At 41.5% G+C, this 19486-nt stretch overlaps 2 protein-coding genes across 2 annotated transcripts; both read left to right on the forward strand.

Annotated features, from left to right (window-relative positions):
* The first annotated feature begins 2581 nt into the window (after positions 1 to 2581).
* Positions 2582 to 3307, forward strand: LOC107821746 (uncharacterized). Its single transcript, XM_016648193.1, has one exon. The coding sequence runs from the start codon at positions 2582 to 2584 to the stop codon at positions 3305 to 3307; it is 726 nt and encodes a 241-aa protein (XP_016503679.1).
* Positions 3308 to 5727: 2420 nt separating this feature from the next.
* LOC142180791 (uncharacterized) lies at positions 5728 to 6729 on the forward strand. Its single transcript, XM_075252865.1, has one exon. It carries the CDS (start codon positions 5728 to 5730, stop codon positions 6727 to 6729), a length of 1002 nt encoding a protein of 333 aa, XP_075108966.1.
* Positions 6730 to 19486: the final 12757 nt, after the last annotated feature.

Here is a 19486-nt window from a genome sequence, read left to right on the forward strand (position 1 = left end):
GTGGTAACCAACCAACTGGGTGTCAACAGATACATAATCTCCTTACAAGTAATACCCAATTGGTTACAACTTCAGATCTATAGTCATTTTTTGTAGATCTTAATTTCATTTTCACGAGTTACTGTAGAACACAGATCTCTTCATTCAATTTCAACACAGATTGCGTGAGGCAAATTCAAATCACAGTAGTATCATTTTATTGCAAACATACTGCAACTTTGTCATGTAAGTAAGTGTTAAAGAAATACAACTGTAATGGACACACAGGAAGGTGGCCAGCCACTTTTGGTGGCTGCGCTACCTACACAACAACCTTCAAACATGGCACAAACATCAGGGATCACAAATAAGCCGATGGATTACTCCAAATTTCTGAAACCTTGCACTTTAAATGCTGCAATGCAGGAGCAACAGGAAGTTGAGCCAATTGCTATTCGTACACCTACAATATTAAATGGAGAACATGTTATTCAGTTCACAGAAGCAGAAGTAGAAAGGATGGATATCATTGAAGGATTACAATATGCAATAGTTGGTAAATGTTCTTATGGCAACCCAGAAATTCAACAACTGCGTAAGTTAATAACAATTCAATGCGGAATTAAAGGTGAATGTAACATTGGATTTCTAAGGGATAGACATATTTTGATTAGAATGACATTAAAGCAGGACTCTCTTCATTTCTCATCAAAAACTCATTACATAAAGGACAGGGTTGACTATCAATACCAGCTTAGGCCATTGATTTATGACTCAAAGTTTAGAGCAGATGAAGAAACACCCAAGGCAATGGCTTGGATCTCATTCCCAGGTCTATTGCCAACCTTTTTTGTAAAGGAATGTCTTTTTTCTCTAGCTTCAGTAGTGGGTAAACCTATGCATCTCGACATGGCTACAATTAACAAAACTAGACCTAGTTGTGCTAGGGTGAAGGTACTAGTTGATCTACTTGCAGATTTGCCTAAAAAGGTGAGGATGGATATATTCAACGAAGCTAAAGGAACAACAAGAAATGAATGGGTGAGAATTCAATATGACATGCTGCCTAAATATTGCAGACATTGTAAACTTCAAGGGCATGATCAATTTGAATGCTGGAGGATACACCCTGAATTATATGTGGAGAAGGAGAATGATGACCAAGCAGATACAACTAAGAAACGGGACATAAAGAACTCACAGCCTATAAAAATGTTATCTAGTGGAAAGGTCGTGGGTAATGTGATTATTACATCAAAAGAGCAATGGAAGGAAGTAAAGGACAACAGAGTTAGAATTGTAGTAAATCAAAATACTAGTCATAGTAATAATGGAATGGAGATGTCATCAGCGAAACAGCTTGAAAACAATAACAATAAAGAGGATACAAGCACTGTAGAGAGACAAGCAGAATCACAGAGCAACAGTGGTAAGGAAGTGGAGGCTATAGACAATGAAGATAATGATCATGTTCATGTAGCTAACAAGTTTGCAATATTACAAGGGCTGGAGAAAGAGGAAGAACCTACTAATCAATTGGGGAATGATCATGTTCATGTAGATAACAAGTTTGCAAAAGTGATAGATAATGCAGCAACAAGAAGTACAACACTTCACAACCATGCATCTACAAAACAAAAACCAAAAAATATGGTCAATACTGAGGAAAAATTAAATCCTGCAGCACAAATTTTTCATCTTAATTCAGCGGGGATTAGCTCGACTAATGGTCTAGTCAATGGAAATGAGGCATCAAAAGCTATAAACGATACTGCACAATGGGTAGAAAGAAGTTTCAAGAATAAAACAGGAGAGGGAATAGTGAAGATCAACAAACCATGCCAACAAATCTCTTCACAAGGTACATTAGTGAACAAGGTACCTAATAAAACTCCAAATCCTCAAGCAGAGGGTCAAAATCAGCTACATTTAAAGAAAGAGTGCAAGGCTGTGGAGGCAGGCTATGGGATACACAAAGGGAATACGACTCAGAGGAGAACGAAGTACCACAAGGAGCACAAGCTGATGAGGAACCAAATGAGAAGGACAAAGAAGAAGATGAGCAAAGTATAAATGGAGAACACCAAGTCAATGACAATAATGCAACTGAAATTACAGAAATTAGAAACTATGAAGGAAGAGACCAAGAGATAAATGATCCTGGAGGAACAAAAGATAATCAAATTCAGATATCACAAGAAGACCCACAAGGACATAACACAACAGATAAGGAGAAACAACAAAGAAATAAAACAAAAATACTGAATATTACTGTTACAATGGAGAAAAATCAGTTGCAGCTGTTAAAAAGACGAGAAGAGAATGCCTTGGTCCCTAAAAGGAATGCATTTGGAGCTACATCAGGAAGTAAGGAAGACAATGAAGAAGGAGAAGAACATGGTAAGTCAGGATACGACATGGATCAAGAAACAACTACACAACACCTTATGAATGCGGCAAGGCAAGGTGATTTATCACCTACGCACGTGGACAAGGCAAAATCAGCAGCAAAAGGAAAGAAGAAGCAACAAAAAGATAACCATGCAGTACCAAAAGCTGGGGTGCATACAAGGAGAACGCTAACTAAATCCAACAATCAGTAATGAATGCTATCATTTGGAACATAAGGTCAGTCAACACACAGCAAGCCTTTGAAAGGTTGACAAAAATGCACAGGAAAAAACGCTATGATTTTGTAGGATTAATGGAGCCAAAGCAACAAGCAAAAAAAATGGAAAGGTACAGAAACAAGATAGGACTTGCACAAGCAATTTCAAATGTTTCCAACAAGATCTGGGCATTCATAGATGAAGTATTTGAAGTAACTGTCATGTACAATATGGTGCAACAATTAACACTACGATTGGTTCATATTGAATCGCATGTGGAGTTTGTTCTAACTTTGATATATGCTAAATGTGATGCAATTGAGAGGATAGAATTATGGGATTCATTATATGAAATGACAAGGGATATGAATGCACCATGGCTAGTAGGGGGAGATTTCAATGTAATATGGGACGAAGAAGAGAAGTTTGGGGGGTTACCTGTGTCATTGAATGAAATTGATGATTTTCGACACTGCGTCAACACTTGCAATCTCTTCGATCTTGGATTTAAAGGTAGCATATTTACATGGTGGAATGGAAGAGCAGAGGAAGACTGTATATTCAAAAGATTAGACAGATGCTTGGCCAATTCACAATTCCAACAAACATTCCCGGGAATAGAGGTGCAACACTTGGCAAAGACTGGATTTGATCATAGTCCAATGTATCTGAAGTGTGATACTGAGACTCCTCCAATAAAAAACCTTTTAATTTCTTGAATTTTTGGGTGGAACATGAAACTTTTAAAGACGTGGTGAGAGAGAACTGGACAGCTGATTTCAGTGCAAATCCTTTTATAATTCATAATCACAAGTTAAAAAAACTAAAGAAAGCCCTTTCATTGTGGAGTAAGGCTACGTTTGGAAATATTTTCCAAAAGATAGCAAGCATGGAGGAGGTAGTGTTGGTTCACGAAGCAGAATTTGAAGCAAATCCTACAAGGATGAATAGGGAAAGGCTACAAAAGATTAAGGCAAAATTGATCAATTGTCTTGCACTAGAGGAAAACTTTTGGCAACAAAAGGCGGGCATGACTTGGTTCAAGGAAAGGGATAGGAATACTAATTTATTCCACGCACAAGTGAGAGGTAGGAGGAAGAGACTTCAAATTAACAGAATTCAAGATAGTGGAGGAACATGGATTGAAGAAGAAAAAGAAATTGCAGAGGAGGCTATCAGATTTTACGAGGAACAGTTCACAGAAATAACTTCTCCTTCTTTTTTTGAGATCGTAGACCATGTTCCTAATATGATGAACAATGAACAGAATGCAGAATTGATTAAACAACCAACAAAAGAAGAGGTTAAAGAGGCAGTATTTGGACTTAATGGTGATAGTGCTGGAGGGCCAGATGGTATGACAGGCAAGCTATATCAATCTTGCTGGGACATAATAGGGGATGACCTGTTCGACATGGTGAGGGCTTTTTTCAATGGTCATGAGTTACCAAAATGTGTAACACACACAAACCTAGTTCTGATACCAAAGAAAAAAGAAGTTACCTTTTTTTCTGATCTACAACCCATAAGCCTCAGTAATTTTTCAAATAAGGTTATATCAAGGGTCATTCATGAAAGGCTTGTGAAATTTCTCCCAAATCTGATATCGGAGGAACATTCAGGTTTTGTTAAGGGCAGGAATATAGTAGAAAATATCCTTTTAACTCAGGAGATAGTCACTGACATCAGGCTTAGAACAAAGGCTGGACCAAATGTCATCTTAAAGCTAGATATGACCAAAGCTTATGATAGATTATCTTGGCTATTCCTAACAAAGGTAATGAGAAAGATGGGATTCACAGAAAGGTTGATAGGGATTGCCTTTGGATTAGTTTCAAATAATTGGTATTCTATTCTAATCAATGGTCAAGCTCATGGTTTCTTTAAATCCTCAAGAGGAGTAAAACAAGGTAATCCTGTATCTCCAACTTTGTTTATCTTGGTAGCAGAAGCATTATCTAGGGGCCTCAATGCACTTCATACTAACCTGTATTTTTGTGGATTTGGAATGCCAAAGTGGAGTCCAAAAATCAATCATTTGGCGTATGCAGATGACATGATTATTTTTTCATCATCTGATGAAACTTCTCTGATGCTGATTATGCAAGTGTTGAATGCATATGAAAATGCATCTGGGCAGCTTATCAACAAGACCAAATCAGCAGTGTACCTGTACCATTTAACACACATTGATGAGGTCAGCAAGGTGGAAAGGATCACAGGCATTCATAGAAATGAATTTCCTATCACATACCTAGGTTGTCCTATTTTTTATGCAAGGAGAAAGCTGGAATACTATCAGCCCCTAATCACTAAGGTAATGGACAAAATGCAATCCTGGCAGGGCAAATTATTATCAGTAGGAGGAAGGGAAGTTCTCATATCCCATGTGCTGCAAAGCATGCCTATGCATCTACTATCAGCTGTAAACCCTCCCAAATATGTGATAAATAGATTGCACAAACTGTTTGCGCAATTTTTCTGGAGCATCTCTGTAGGAGGAACTAATAGACATTGGGCTTCATGGAATACCTTATGCATGCCACTTGAGGAATTAGGAATAGGTTTCAGGTCACTACATGATGTAACAAAAGCATTATTCAGCAAATTGTGGTGGAATTTCAGAACAAAACCATGCCTATGGAGCTTTTTTGTATGTCAGAAATATTGTAAGAAAATGAATTCAGTAGTTGTTCCATGGAAAAGGGGGTCTCATATTTGGAGAAAAATGCTGGAATGCAGAGATCTTATTGAACATCAAATCTTTTGGCAAACAAAAAAGGGATCCTCACTTTTTTGGTTCGAAAACTAGACAGGTCTTGGGGCACTATATTTTTTAGTTCCTCAGGACTTTGGCATAAATGAAACAGTACATAATGTACATGAAGTTACCTTAGATGGTGGATGGAATGTGGACAGGCTATTTGAAATGCTTCCTGAAGACTTAGCAGTACACATTCTTGAGAAAATCAAACCACCTTCACCTCAGCAGATTCTTGACGTGCCTTTTTGGATGCTGGAAACAAGAGGATATTTCAGTGTTAAGTCAGCATGGGATTATACGAGAAGAAGAGAAGAACCAATAAAAGCATATTGAATGATATGGGTAAAGGGACTACCTTTTAAAATAGCATTTTTCATGTGGAAAGTGTGGAAAGCAAAGTTACCTTTAGATGATTTCTTGAAAAAGGTAGGCTACTGCATGCCATCAAAATGCTGGTGTTGTGTACATCCTGATGAGGAATCTTTTCAACATTTGTTTTTTAAATCAGAAACTGCAAAGACAACTTGGAAGTATTTTCTATCAAGGGCAGGAATAGCTGTGGAAGGAATTACAATGCACCAAGCAATCACAAAATGTTGGAATGCAAATGTGTGCTTAAGGCTCAAACCGGTAATGCAAGCACTCCCTTCATGCATAGTATGGGAACTCTGGAAAAGAAGAAATAGTATGAAGTATGGTGATGCTGTGACAACCAGCAGGGTGATTTATCAAGTGTCATCAAATCTCCAGGCATTAGTGAAAGTGAGAAAGCCAGGGATAGACATGGTACCTCACAAATGGAAAGACCTTCTAGCCATGATGGAAAATTTCACTCCTAAACTTAAAGTTACCAAAGTCATGTGGAAACCACCAAGTACAGGATGGCTAAAGGTTAATACGGATGGGGCATCGAGGGGAAATCCAGGCAGGAGTTCAATAGGTTTTTGCATAAGAAATGAAAATGGCGACATAGTCAAGTCTGTAGGGAGGGAGATTGAGGAGACGACAAACACAGTAGCTAAAGCGAAGGCAATGTTAGAAGCACTAAGGTTCTGCAGATTCCAACAATACTCTCATGTATGGCTTCAAACTGACTCAATGTTACTAAAAAAGATAATGGATGGGATTTGGAAACCACCATGGATCATATCTGAGCAGGTAGAGGAAATTATGCAACTAATGATTGGGGGCAATTACACAGTTACTCATATTCATAGAGAGGGCAACAAGTTGGCTGATCACTTGGCTAACTATGCTTTAGATCATGGAGAAATCGAATGCCAACATTTCTGGCATCTAGATGCACAAGGAAGGAGGTTGATTAATGAAGATAAGATGCAATGTCCAAGTCTAAGGGTGAAGGTGGACAGAAGATAAGAAGCAAACAGAATAGAAATAGCAGGAGACATGCCAACTTAATCGACCATCAAATACTAAGGGAGGAGGGTATGTCTAGCGACAAGGTACAATTATGCTATATTAAAGAACAAACACTCTCCAATAATCAAGATGGGCAGGTGATATTAGGCTCAGTAAAAGATAACAATTCTATTGGTATATGCACACGCACGCGAGGGACTTGGCATGGAGTGATGAGAAAAACAATTCATGACAGCACATGGTCTACTCTGAAAAACGAGAAGCATGTCTTTTGGTTGGGGATGCGCAATCGAGCAATAACAAATGCAGGAAGAAAAACCAATGCACAAACATGGAGGGTAGCTGGGGAACACACATGCTAACACATCTGGAAGATAAAGCATGCTGGACATAGAGGAGTTTGATACTTGAGCATGCCATTGATTAGCTCAGATCGAGATATGGTAGACCGTGTCCATGGAATATCGCACACTGGAAATGAATTCATCGAGAATGGATTGGAGTGGTCCAGCAAGAGCATGGGATAGTGCATCAAAAACGAGGGAATATTCTAATGGAACTTCTTTAAGCATACTGCTAATGGCAGCCTATCGAAAAATAAGGCAAGGGAACAAATGCTTTCAAACATTGATAACCTCACCAAGATTATATGGAGCTCACGTGCTTTGGAGTGCAAAACACAAAGCTGTCCCCATTTATAACCTCAAGGAATCAAAAGCTTCCCCAGTTGTTAGCGCACAAAAGACATTCATCTTGACGAAAGATTAATGAAATCTTCGGCGTGATCGAACACGGAGGATATGCAGTCCCAAAATAACATGCACATGCTTGGATAAAGTCGTATATTTCAAAGATTAATAGCTTTAATGTTATATCAATGTTGAGTGCAACACTCAATTTTGATAATAGGATCTTTGTTAAATTCATACTCTATTTACGTAGGGTATCTTGACATTGTATTCTGTCGTTTATCATGTTATAAATAAAACTAACCCTAGGCGTTTGCCTAGTGGATTAAAAAAAAAACAGTACATGCAAGTCATGCTACATTATGTGCTTTCTTTGGTTTAAAGGAGGTCTGTCTGAGCCTTTTTTATTTGTTTATATGCTTCCCCAAACTTGCTATATGTGTTTTGTTTGTCGCCTTAGTATTTTACCTTTTGAAACCACAAATAAGCCCAATACCTCCTCCCTTTAGGATTAGTAGTCCCAAGTGCCTCCGGGGCTGATAGCATTGGGGCGGGTAATAGCATGCAATAAGTAAACGAGACCATTCTGCGCTTTAATACCTTAACGGGGTGGGAAAGGGTAGATATGGATATGATGACCACGCGATAACATCACGTGTAGCCCCTCACTGAGGAGTGATTACCAGATGTTGTGTGGCGTGATCGATATTATCAATAAACCTAGGACCCCCCCCCCCCCCCTTTTTTTTTCTTTGTTTCTTTTAGTTCCTTCTTCTTACTTTTGTTTATTTGTAACCATTACGTGAAAATTCCCTCTTATTGAAGCCTTTATTTGCCTATGTGTTATTTGCACTTAAGTCACAACAATAGTTTGGCCGGGAACCACACTAGTGGATCGTGAGGGGTGCCTAACACCTTCCCCTTGGGATAATTTTAAGCCCTTACCCAATCTCTGGTTACTCAAAACAAACCTCTCCTAATGTCCTAATGCACTTTAATCATTAGGCGGAGACTCTTCAAATCAAACCCAATTCTCAAAAGGAATGAGTTGTCCTCCCAAATGTCATAAACCCGATTTCGCGAGAAAAAGGGGGCGCGACAAACCCAACGTAAAGGGGTATGTATATACACTCAGGAACCCCTCTATGTAAGTTGTGATGTCCACTCCTCCAGAAGGTATTTGCAAAACAACCTTCTATCCCCATTTACACTCCCTCCTCACAGCATCGAGATGATTTTACTCAATTGACCTTATGTACCTCAATGCATGCTCTCGACGGCCGGCGGCATCGGGAAGGAAGAAATAAATGAACCGGCGAGGTTTTGAGCCGATGCAGCGGAGGAACTGGAGGTGAAAAGGAATCGTATAGAAGAGAATAGGTGTTGCACGATAAAAAAAGTCCTTAGTGAGAGGAAAAAACAAGTTTATATAGAAGAAGGCGACGACAGTTCATTAGTATTGATGGCCGACCTGATGTGCATTTATTACTTTTGGGTAAGAGTATTGATGGGACGCTTTGGTCATTTAAACGCTTACATCATAAGAGTGGTGCCATCATAAAGGACTCCAAGAATTCAAAACGTTTCATATCATTTCATTCTAAGAAATTTGGGGACTATCTGTATATGGTCGAGATCGGAGAGCTCGATTTTGAGGGCTGAACGGAACCCCATGCTCGAGTTCGGGGTAGCACGAAATAAAGACCAGATTTGGCTGGAAAATGCATACCTCGGGGGAGAAAATCGAAGACCCGCCATGATCTTCCTCGAGGGCAGTACAATTTGAATGACACTCAAGAAAGAGCGGGAATTCCCCAAACATGTGGGTTAGGGTATAATTTAAGGGATAAGATTTGTATGAAATAGTAAAAGTCCGTACTAGGTTGTTATACAACTATACCAATAGAATTCTTTACCATAATTGGAAATGTACCATATTAGAATTTTCCCCTTATATATAAAGGGGACCCCAATATTTGTAAAAGAGATCTCATTCACTGTAATAGAATATTCTACTCTGCTTTTCTCGTTTACCGTGCTCAATAATTGTTCTTCAACTTTATTATTTTTACTTTATTGTTCATACTTTATTAGTTCGTAGCTAACCTCGAGGCCCCCGAGATTATCGAGATCGAGGTCCCCGCTGCTCCAGCAACATTGGTTTGGTTCATTAATTTTTCTTACTTAAACCTAATATTACTTGTATATTCACTAGTATTGGAATAAATCACATATCTTTAAAACTACAAATTATTTTTAATTGTTACTCACATTTTTCGAGGTAAATAGTAACGTAAAATTTATCCAACTCAAAAGTTTATCACACAAAAGTTATTTTATTTTTATTTTTTTGTCACATGACAATCATTCAACTTTAGCCAAGTTAACTAAGAAGTAAAATCTCATCTAAATTTATATAATTTTTACTGAATATATCACATAGCATTGTGAAATAGCTAATTAGCTTAATACAACATATTAAATGTAATGGATTATTACAGAGAGTTTGTCCCTGGTTTTCTCTTTCTAATACTAATCTCCTTTATGGTTTACGAAATTATGCTTATTTCCTTGTTTGATTTCATTATAACACTAATCTACATTGGAATCTACTAGATTTTATGTTTGTCATTGAACTATTTGATGCTCTAACAACGACTCTTCTGCTAATTAGAAAAGTTATTTTAAAATTCACTAAACAAATTAGTATGCTAGTAAAATTAAAATATGGTCAATTTATACTTTTAAATTAATGATAATGAATTAACCATTATTATAAAGAAATCAAAATAAGAAAAGAATATGTAATATTGTAAATTACAATGGAGATTTGTGTAATGAAGCGAAACCTAAATTGGTATTTGAAATTATCCCAAATTTAATTAACTTATTTTGGAGTGTCATGTCATTGTCACGACCCAAAATTCAAACCATGGAGCCCTGATGACGCCTAACATTTACTTGCTAGGCAAGCCAACGTTAGCTAAATAGTTAACCAATTTCAATAGTTTGAAAGGAGAATAATGATGATGAACGATTGATAAAATTTGAAATACATATGATAAATCCATAAGTAAAACGGTCTATACTAATCCCAGAAATTCGGAGTCATAAGTACATGAGCGACTAGAATACTATAAATATGGTCAAAATAAAATACATCCGTTTGAAGCAAGATAAACAGTAAAAACAAGGTTGTTTACCGTGAAAATGGTAATAACAATTAAATTTGTTGATGTGACTCTAAAAATACGTGATCTATTTTTATGCTAGTTGTTAAGGAGTTGATGCTAAGTATATAAGATTTAGAGACGAAATAAAGTTAAGGAGAGAGCTATAATCAAACCGATAGGACAGTAATTCGGGGCTCGGGCTTGTCGATTCTGGGCTTCGGGGTCGATCTCGGAGCTCGATTACGAGCTATCGAAGGTAGTTGCTATGTGGCTAACAGTTATAAGAAAATCAATGGAGGCTCTTTATGGCCAATGATAGTCAATAAATGATGAACAAATATGAAGATAATAAATGAAAGCAATAATATCAAGAGAGTATATGAGAGAGCAAAGAGAATGTTCTTCTATATTTCTTATGGAGCAGCTGGAGCAACAGAGTTTACAAAAATGGTAGGAATGCTCTTTATATAGGAGGGAAATCCTAACATAGTACAAAATACATTAATTACTCGGGTACGGGGATATGACAACTAGACATGATGTCCTAATACCCTAAATTAGGTTTAGAATAGCCTGCTAGGCTCTGTCAGTCTTAGCCAAGTGCCTTGGGAACTCCTCTCTTCTATAATATAGCCGTTGGCCTGCACTACCCCGAGGTCGAGCCCCGACGGCCCTCAATAGTGAGCCTCGACCTCGGTTTCGAACCTCGAGAAGCATGTTCGTAGGGCACCATAATGACAGGGAAATTGGACCCCCCGATTTTATCATACACAGATAGTCTCGACGTTTCTTAGAGTGAAAGTGATAAGAAATGACCTTGAATTTCTTCCCCCTTCGATACTCTTGTAATGACGTGATTCACAAGGTGCCAAGATGCGATGCATCTACAACCCTTGAAGATTTTTGCATTGACTATGGCAGTTGGCTGTCTCTTGGCATTCTTCAATGCGCACGCAGGGTTTCTATAAATACTCCCCTTCTTGTTCTCTATAACTCAGTGTATTCCCAAACCCTAGAAAAGGTTTATTTTTTCCTTTGCTTGCATTTTTTCTTAGGAATTCAACTCTCCTTCTCCTTCCAGAAATTTCTAGAAATGGCAAAAACTTCCGCCTCCGCTTCTCAGGAGGCTGTGGCCTCACCCTCTTCGTTTTTATCTCAAGGTGAAGTGACAATGCCTCCTTGTGCGGAGGAATGTGTTCCAGGATCTTTTGCGATGGCTTCTAATTTCAAGGTCGAGAGACCTTCTTCGAACCCAGGGTGCAGTGAGCCCGTGACTCAGTATATTAGCTCGATAATAGACTTCGGAAGAGTGAAAGCTGATTGTCGTTGGGGGTAAGCGGTGCTTGTGGAGATCCCTTCTTGGGAGGAGGACATTACGACATACAAAATAGGTTTCCTCAGTGTGTACACTTATTCGTTTACTCTAGGCCCGGTGGGGCCATCTTCGCCCCCGATTGACCCCGTGATTTTCGACTTCTGCCAACGATGCCAAGTGACCCTTAGAAATATTCATTCTTCATTCTGTCATGTTGTTTACATGATCAGGTATTACGTGAACATGATCGGGGAGGTTCCCTTCACCCTTGATCATCTAATCAGGATGTATAGCCCCCGTCTCTTCCGTGGGGGTTTAATCAAAATCCGTTGTCGAGCCTCGAGGTCCCTCTTTGCATGTACCGAGGAGCTCGAAAGGGGGATGGATAAGCCAATTTGTCTGAGTGAGTACTTCTGACCTGATCCCAGCAGAAAAGACACCGTTCCCCGAGAGGTGGAATGTGGAGAGTAAGTAGACATGTTACCTTGCCTTCCCTTGCTTCTCTTTGGCTATGTTCTTTCAAGCACTTAATGTTTTTTTTATTACTGCAGCCGCAACAATTTATCCTGGCACGGTTTCAGAGCTCTTGAATTGGATCGTTCGTTTGTACTCGATTTGCCCGTATGCTGAGCGAGTGTGGCGTGATTTATCCCAGGCTCGGTAGGAAGCTAAGAATCACGGTGAGCCTCCACCCTTGCTGTAGTCATCCTTTTAGACTTAAATCGCTACTGGCACCGCTCCCATTCCCTGTGCTTACCTCTTGCCTTTGTGTAGGTCTGAGGGAAGTCCCCTTGATGAAGGGAGCATTACCCGGCGGGGAAGGAGCTTTGGTACCCGATGAAGGGAAGAAAAGACAAAGGGATCCATTGGATGGGCCTTCTGAATCCAAGAAGATTAAGGTGGAAGAGACTAAGGCTGACCCGACATCTCTAACCCCAAAACCGGTGAGAAACCCTCGAGTTTAGGGTGGGGAGGAAAACAACTTCTCGAAAGCATCCGAGGGAGGGGTAAACCTGGCCTATCCTAGGGCCATAGAGATGGTGGCTTCCAAGATAGAGACTGATGTTGTTGTGGTCCAGCTTTGTAGTGGAGAGAGAACTGATGGAGTATTGAGTATTTACCCCGAGCTGGCTAGTGTCTAGGGTTCCCCTCGGGCCGAGGTGCCTTTGATAGTCGATTTGGAGGGGCCTAGCTCCGAGGCCCTGAATAGACAAGGGATGGCCCCGATTAATCTTGCTAGTGCTGAGGTCGTGATCGATTCTCCTCAGGGAACGACCCTACCTTTGAAAGGAGTGAAAGATGCCCCGTGCGAAGAATCTCCCGATGCGGGGATGCCCGTCAAAGGCGGAGATGTGCTCAAAAGGCTCCCAACAATTTCCGAGGGAGTTCCTGAGGTCGATGCTTCCCTCGTCTTTGGTGAATTGAGCAGGCTTTGAGAGCAGGTAATCTTTGCTAACCCTGTCTATCGCTCGAGCCTCGGCTTCCTTGGCCATTGTCTTTCTAACTTGTTTTTTTCGTGGCTTCATGCCAAGGCACTTTATAACTAGTCTTTCACCCGGTATCAGGTCGAGGTGACCCGTCTCGAGCGTGAGAAGGCTCTCCTTAGTGAACAAGTTATCTAGTCCCCATCTGCCTTTATCTGAATGTTTTGCCAAATTCCAGCGTTTTAACATCTTGGATTTGAGGGAGGAGCCTTTATCTGAATGTTTTGCCAAATGCTGCTGAGGGAGGAGCTTCGGACCAGAGACTCCGAAGTCTCCGAACTCAAATGACATGAGAGAGAGATAACTTCCGAGAGGGATGCCCTCTAGGAGAAGGTGATCTTGGTTGGGCGTCAGCTTAGTGAGGCGAGGGAGGATAGTAGCAAGTACCGAGGTCTCCATTGCGAGCTGGTGGCTATATTATCCAGGATCAAGACTGAAGCTGAGACGCTTATATCTTTGCATGGAGAAGATGCTACTGCGACAAGCTCTCAAGCTGGAGGGGCATTCGAAGGGGTCGAGCTGAAGTTGAGTCGGGTAGTGGAGCGTGCTCGATTAGGATCTCGGGGGAGAATTTTTGGGGACATACATGTGGGAGACATCATTTTGCCCGCCGAGTTCGAGAGAGTGGAGACCCTGGAGAAGAGAGATGCTGCCTTCCTTGCTTTCGGAGGTGCGCCGAGTAGTGGATTAGGAGGTGATAGAAAGGAAGGTGGAGCCCCCGGAGGGGAAGAGGCCATCGAAGGGGAGCTGCTGAAGGACTCATAATTGTCGGGATGCAACCATTGGTGGAGACACCGAAGATGTAGATTTGGTGACAGATTAGAACTCTGTTTGTATCCCTCTTTGTATATGGTACTTTCACAGTATGCTGTAAACAAAGTTTGCGCTTTTTTCATATGTATATAAAAGAAGCTTCGCTCCTTCCGTATTCCCTTTTATCTCAAATTCGGCCAAGTGAACTAGTTTCCGAGTTAGTAGGATTCCTTAGATTTTCGATACGGCCCTGGGGCTCATTAGGCTAGACCGTGGGCTCTTAATCTTGGTCGATGCGACCTTTATTATAAGCTGGCATTTGAGCTTTTATGCTTTTGTTCAACTATTTTGGGTTTAGTCTCCGAGTCGGGTTTTGACTCGAGCTCATTTGACCCTCATGATTTTATGTTTGTGTGGGCTGGCGACAATGGCTCTTACGCCTTTGATCGAAGCGATCTTTTATGTGCATGGCCCTGAGGCTCATTAGGCTGGCGACAATGGCTCTTACGCTTTTCCCTTAGGCATATGTAGTTAACTACTTTAGGTTCAGTCTCCGAGTCTAGTTTTGACTTGAGCTCAATCGACCCTCAAGTTTTCTAATTTGTGTGATCTGGCGACAATGGCTCTTACGCTTTGGGCCGAAGTGACCTTTTAATGTAAGCTGGCAACAATGGCTCTAACGCTTTGCCCTTAGGCATATGTATTTAACTATGTTGGGTTCATTCTCCGAGTTGGGTTTCGACTCGAGCTCATTTGACCCTCAGGCTTTTACGTTTGTGTCGGCTGGCGACAATGGCTCTTAAACCTTTGATCGAAGCGATCTTTTATGTGCATGGCCCTGAGGCTCATTAGGCTGGCGACAATGGTTCTTACGCTTTACCCTTAGGCATATGTAGTTAACTATTTTGGGTTCAGTATCCGAGTTAGGTTTCGACTCGAGCTCAATCGATGCTCAAGTTTTCCAATTTGTGTGAGCTGGCAACAATGGCTCTTACGCTTTGGGCCGATGCGGCTTTTTATGCGGGCTGGCGAGAATGGCTCTTATGCCTTAGGTTGAAGAGACCTTTTAATGTAAGATGGCGACAATGGCTCTTACGCTTTGCCCTTAGGCATATGTAGTTAACTATATTGGGTTCAGTCTCCGAATTGGGTTACGACTTGAGCTCATTTGACACTCAAGTTGTCATATTTCAGGCTGGGACAGTGGCTTTTACGCTTTTGGTTGATGCGACCTTTTAGTGTAAGTTGGTGACAATGGCTCTTACGCTTTGGGTCGAAGCGACCTTTTATTGGCTTTATTTTCCCCTCCTTAAGGACTTTTGAAGTAATTTTTACCTGACCCATCATCGGTTTGGAAGAACCTCGATTTCGAGTAACTTGCGGCGATGTTCGAGCACCTCAGGAGGTTTGGCTCAGAGACTGAGTAGCTCGAAGCCTGTGATTTGCAGCCGACATGGTCGAAGCTCTTTTGCCTATGCCGAGGGTAGTCTGTTTAACTGGTTCTTTTAAAGTAGATTCAAAGTAATGGCCTGTGATTTTGTAGCGACGGTCGAGCGTCCCCAAGTCGCGTTAGTTTGGCTGGTACAGTCATATGACCGTAGTCATTTGTTCTTGGCCAGAGCCATTTTGATCCCGAATGAAGTAGTTTAGGCGTCTATGTCGAGGGTATGCCATTTTAGGGGTCTTACAAATTCGATATATAGCATTAACTTCGGGATCGAGTTTATGCCTGTAGTAAGGTCTTACAAAACTTTCATGCCTTGTTGGAGTTCTTACAATTTTGGATACTTGGTACAAGTATTGTTCATGCCTTGCTTGAGGTCTTATAGATATTTGTTATTGCCTTATGTAGGTCTCACGATACCGAGTCTGCCCGCTCAAGGTCTTATGGCCTGGGGTCTTTAATGAATGGCGATTGACAAGAGTCTCCGAGTCATCAAGGTGGTTCTAGATCAGGAGCGTTTACTCGTGAGCTCGGTATTGCCTCATCGAGGGCTTATGTTTTTGGAGATTCCGACCCTGAGGTCATGCGATTTTGGAGATATCGATGCCAGTCCCTGAGTGTTCAGGGTACTTTTGACCTTGGAGATGTTTCGTGATTTTCATGCTACCTCGTTGAGGGCTTATGAGTTTGGAATTCCAACCTCGAGGTCATGCGGGTGTCGAATTGTTGATGCTAGTCTCCGAGTATTCGAGATGCCTTTGATGGAGGAATCGTTTTATCGAAAATGCTGAGTTTCCTTTGGAGTATGAGATGCTTTGACAAAAAGTATTCTTTGATTGCTTGACACAAGTATACATTGTTTCATTGTCAAGGGACCGACTACATAGGCACGGTTCGTTCGATCGTTTTGCCCGATACATCATTTTATTAATGGGACCCTGTGGGAGATGCCCTCCAATATTTGAGGTTGATTGCAAAAGAAGCCTGGAATATTTGTCGAGTCTTCCTTAGGTATAATGTGGATGTTGCCTCATTAAACACCTTGCCGGTAAAACCCTTCTGGGGACAAAATTCGGTCGAAGGAAAAGAGTGCAACGCTTGCTCGCAGGTGTTTACGGAATTTTCAATCGAATGCCCTAGCAATAATACCGTTTAAGCATTGATATGTTCCAGTTGCTCGGATGCTGCTCGCCCTCCATGGTGCCAAGCTTATAAGACCCTTTGTTGACTACTCTGAGTACACGCTATGGTCCCTCCCAGTTTTGGCCTAGCTTTCCTTCGTTAGGGTTTCGGGTGTTGAGAGTGACTTTCCTTAGGACTAAGTCCCCAACCCCGAAGTACCGGAGGTTTGTTCTCCTGTTATAATACCTTTTGATTCTTTGCTTCTGGGCGGCCATTCAGACCAACGAGGTTTCTTATTTTTCATCTAGTAGTTCGATAGCCATTGTCATGGCCTCATTGTTTGAGCTCTCGGTGGTGTGTTGGAATCTGGCGCTTGGCTCCCTGACCTCCACCGGTATCAGAGCCTTGGCGCCGTATACTAGAGAGAAGGGTGTTTCCCCTGTGCTTGATTCTGAAGTTGTTCGGTATGCCCGTAGTACTTTGCGCAACGTTTCTCTCCACTTTCCCTTGGCTCTTTCCAGCTTATTTTTTAAGTTCTAGATGATGGTTTTATTTGTGGACTCTGCCTGGCTGTTTGCACATGGGTGGTAAGGTGTTGACATGATTCTCTTGATTTTGTGGTCTTCAAGGAACTGTGTTACCTTGCTTCCGATGAACTGCCTCCCGTTGTCGCATGTTATCTCGAAAGGAATCCCGAATCGGCACATAATATGATCCCATATGAAGTTAATGACTTCTTTTTCTCTAATTTTTTCGAAGGCCTGTGCTTTCACCCATTTTGAGAAATAGTTAGTCATAAATAAAATGAATTTAGCTTTATCTGGTGCCGTTGGCAAGGGGACGACGATGTCCATTTCCCATTTCATGAATGGCCACGGCGATAAGACCGAATGTAGTTGCTCGTCAGGCTGGTGAATCATGGGGGCAAATCCCTGGCATTTGTCGCACTTTAGGATGAATTCCTTGGTGTTTTTTCCATGTTGTCCCAGTAATAACTTGCCCTGATCACCTTTCAGACTAAGGAGTCGACGCCGAAATGATTTTCGCAAGTACCCTCATGAATTTCTCGGAGTACATAGTTTGTATCATCTGGTTCCAGGCATACTACCAGGGGGCCATCGAAAGTCCTTCTGTATAGAGTCTCGTTTTCATCGAGCGAGAATCGGGCTTCTTTGGTTCGCAGGGCCCTCGATTCTTTTGGATCCGCGGGCAATTTTTTGTCTCGTAAATAATCAATATATTTATTTCTCCAATCCCATGTTAGGCTGGTTGAATTAATCTCGGCATGAACTTCCTCGACCACTGATTTAGATAGCTGAACAACAGGCCCATGGAGTAGGTCATCTTCTTCAATAGATGATCCCAGGTTTGCGAGGGCGTCGGCTTCGCTGTTCTTATCTCGAGGTACATGGGCTAAGGTCCATTCTTTGAAATGACGCAGTGTGACTTGGATTTTATCCAAATATCTCTGCATCCTATCTTCCCTAGCTTTGTAGCTCCCATTCACCTAGCTTACTACCAGAAGTGAGTCGCATCTTGCTTCGATGGTCTCGGCTCCTAAGCTTTTGGCCAGTTCTAAACCTGCAATCACAGCTTCGCACTCGGCTTCATTGTTAGTCAACTTTGTAGTTTTTATAGATTGTGTGATTATGCCGCCGACAGGTGGCTTCAGGACTATACCAAGTCCGGATCCTCTTACGTTTGTGGCACTGTCAGTGAACAAGGTCCATACCCCGAAAGACGTGCCCAATTTTAGCAAAAGTTCCTTCTCTACCTTGGGTACAAGGGAGGGTGAGAAATCGGCCACAAAGTCTGTCAAAATCTGGGACTTGATAGCTGTTAGAGGTTGATACTCGACATTATACCACCCGAGTTTGATGGCCTATTTGGCCAATCGGCCCGATAGCTCAGGTTTATGCAATATGCTCCGGAGAGGGTATGTCGTCAAAATGCAAATACGGTGGCATTGAAAATAGTGTTTTAATTTTTGCGAGGCACTTATTAGCGCGAGAGCCAGTTTTTCTACATGTGGATTCCTAGTTTCGGCATCTCCTAGGGTCCGGCTTACATAATAGACAGAAAATTGCATACCTTGTTCCTCTCGGACCAGCACACTGCGTACCGCTATTTCGGATACGGCCAGGTACATATACAATATTTCGTCCTCCTTTGGCGTATGGTGCAGAGGTGGGCTAGTCAGATATCGTTTCAATTCTTCTAAGGCGTGTTGGCATCCCGGAGTCCATTCAAAGCTGTTTTTCCTCTTGAGCAAAGAGAAGAAATGATGGCTCCTGTCGGATGACGTCGATATGAATCTGCCAAGGGCTGCTATTCGCCCTGTCAGCCGTTGCACGGCCTTGACATTATTTACTACCATAATTTCTTTGATGGCCTTGATTTTCTCAGCCGGGAGGCGGGTATGATCTGGTCGAGTAACCAAGCTGTTCTACTACCTCTGACCTGATTATGCTGGTCGAGCTGCTTGGATCCACGAGCACATATTTAACTTGGATGTTGTTTAAGAGAAATAAGATTAACAGCGCGTCATTGTGTGGTTCTATCAAGGTCTCGAGATCTTCTTTGCTAAACGCGAGGGTGTCTTCGGCCACGCGGTCTCGGATCGGCCTTTCTGTTGTGGCAGATATCTTTGTCCGCTTGATTATGGGCCCTTGGGGAATGTCGATCCCTCCAATAATCTATCACGATTTTACTATACACAAAGGTAGAATGGGACATCAACGAATTCGAATGCCAAACAGCTCTACCTCAAGTCT

The sequence above is a fragment of the Nicotiana tabacum genome, chromosome 5 (genome assembly GCF_000715075.1).
Source record: "Nicotiana tabacum cultivar K326 chromosome 5, ASM71507v2, whole genome shotgun sequence".
Taxonomy (NCBI): domain Eukaryota; kingdom Viridiplantae; phylum Streptophyta; class Magnoliopsida; order Solanales; family Solanaceae; genus Nicotiana; species Nicotiana tabacum.

Coding starts and splice junctions, on each gene's coding strand:
- LOC107821746 (XM_016648193.1), top strand. CDS start 2,582: ATGAATGCTATCATTTGGAACATAAGGTCAGTCAACACACAGCAAGCC.
- LOC142180791 (XM_075252865.1), top strand. CDS start 5,728: ATGTGGAAAGTGTGGAAAGCAAAGTTACCTTTAGATGATTTCTTGAAA.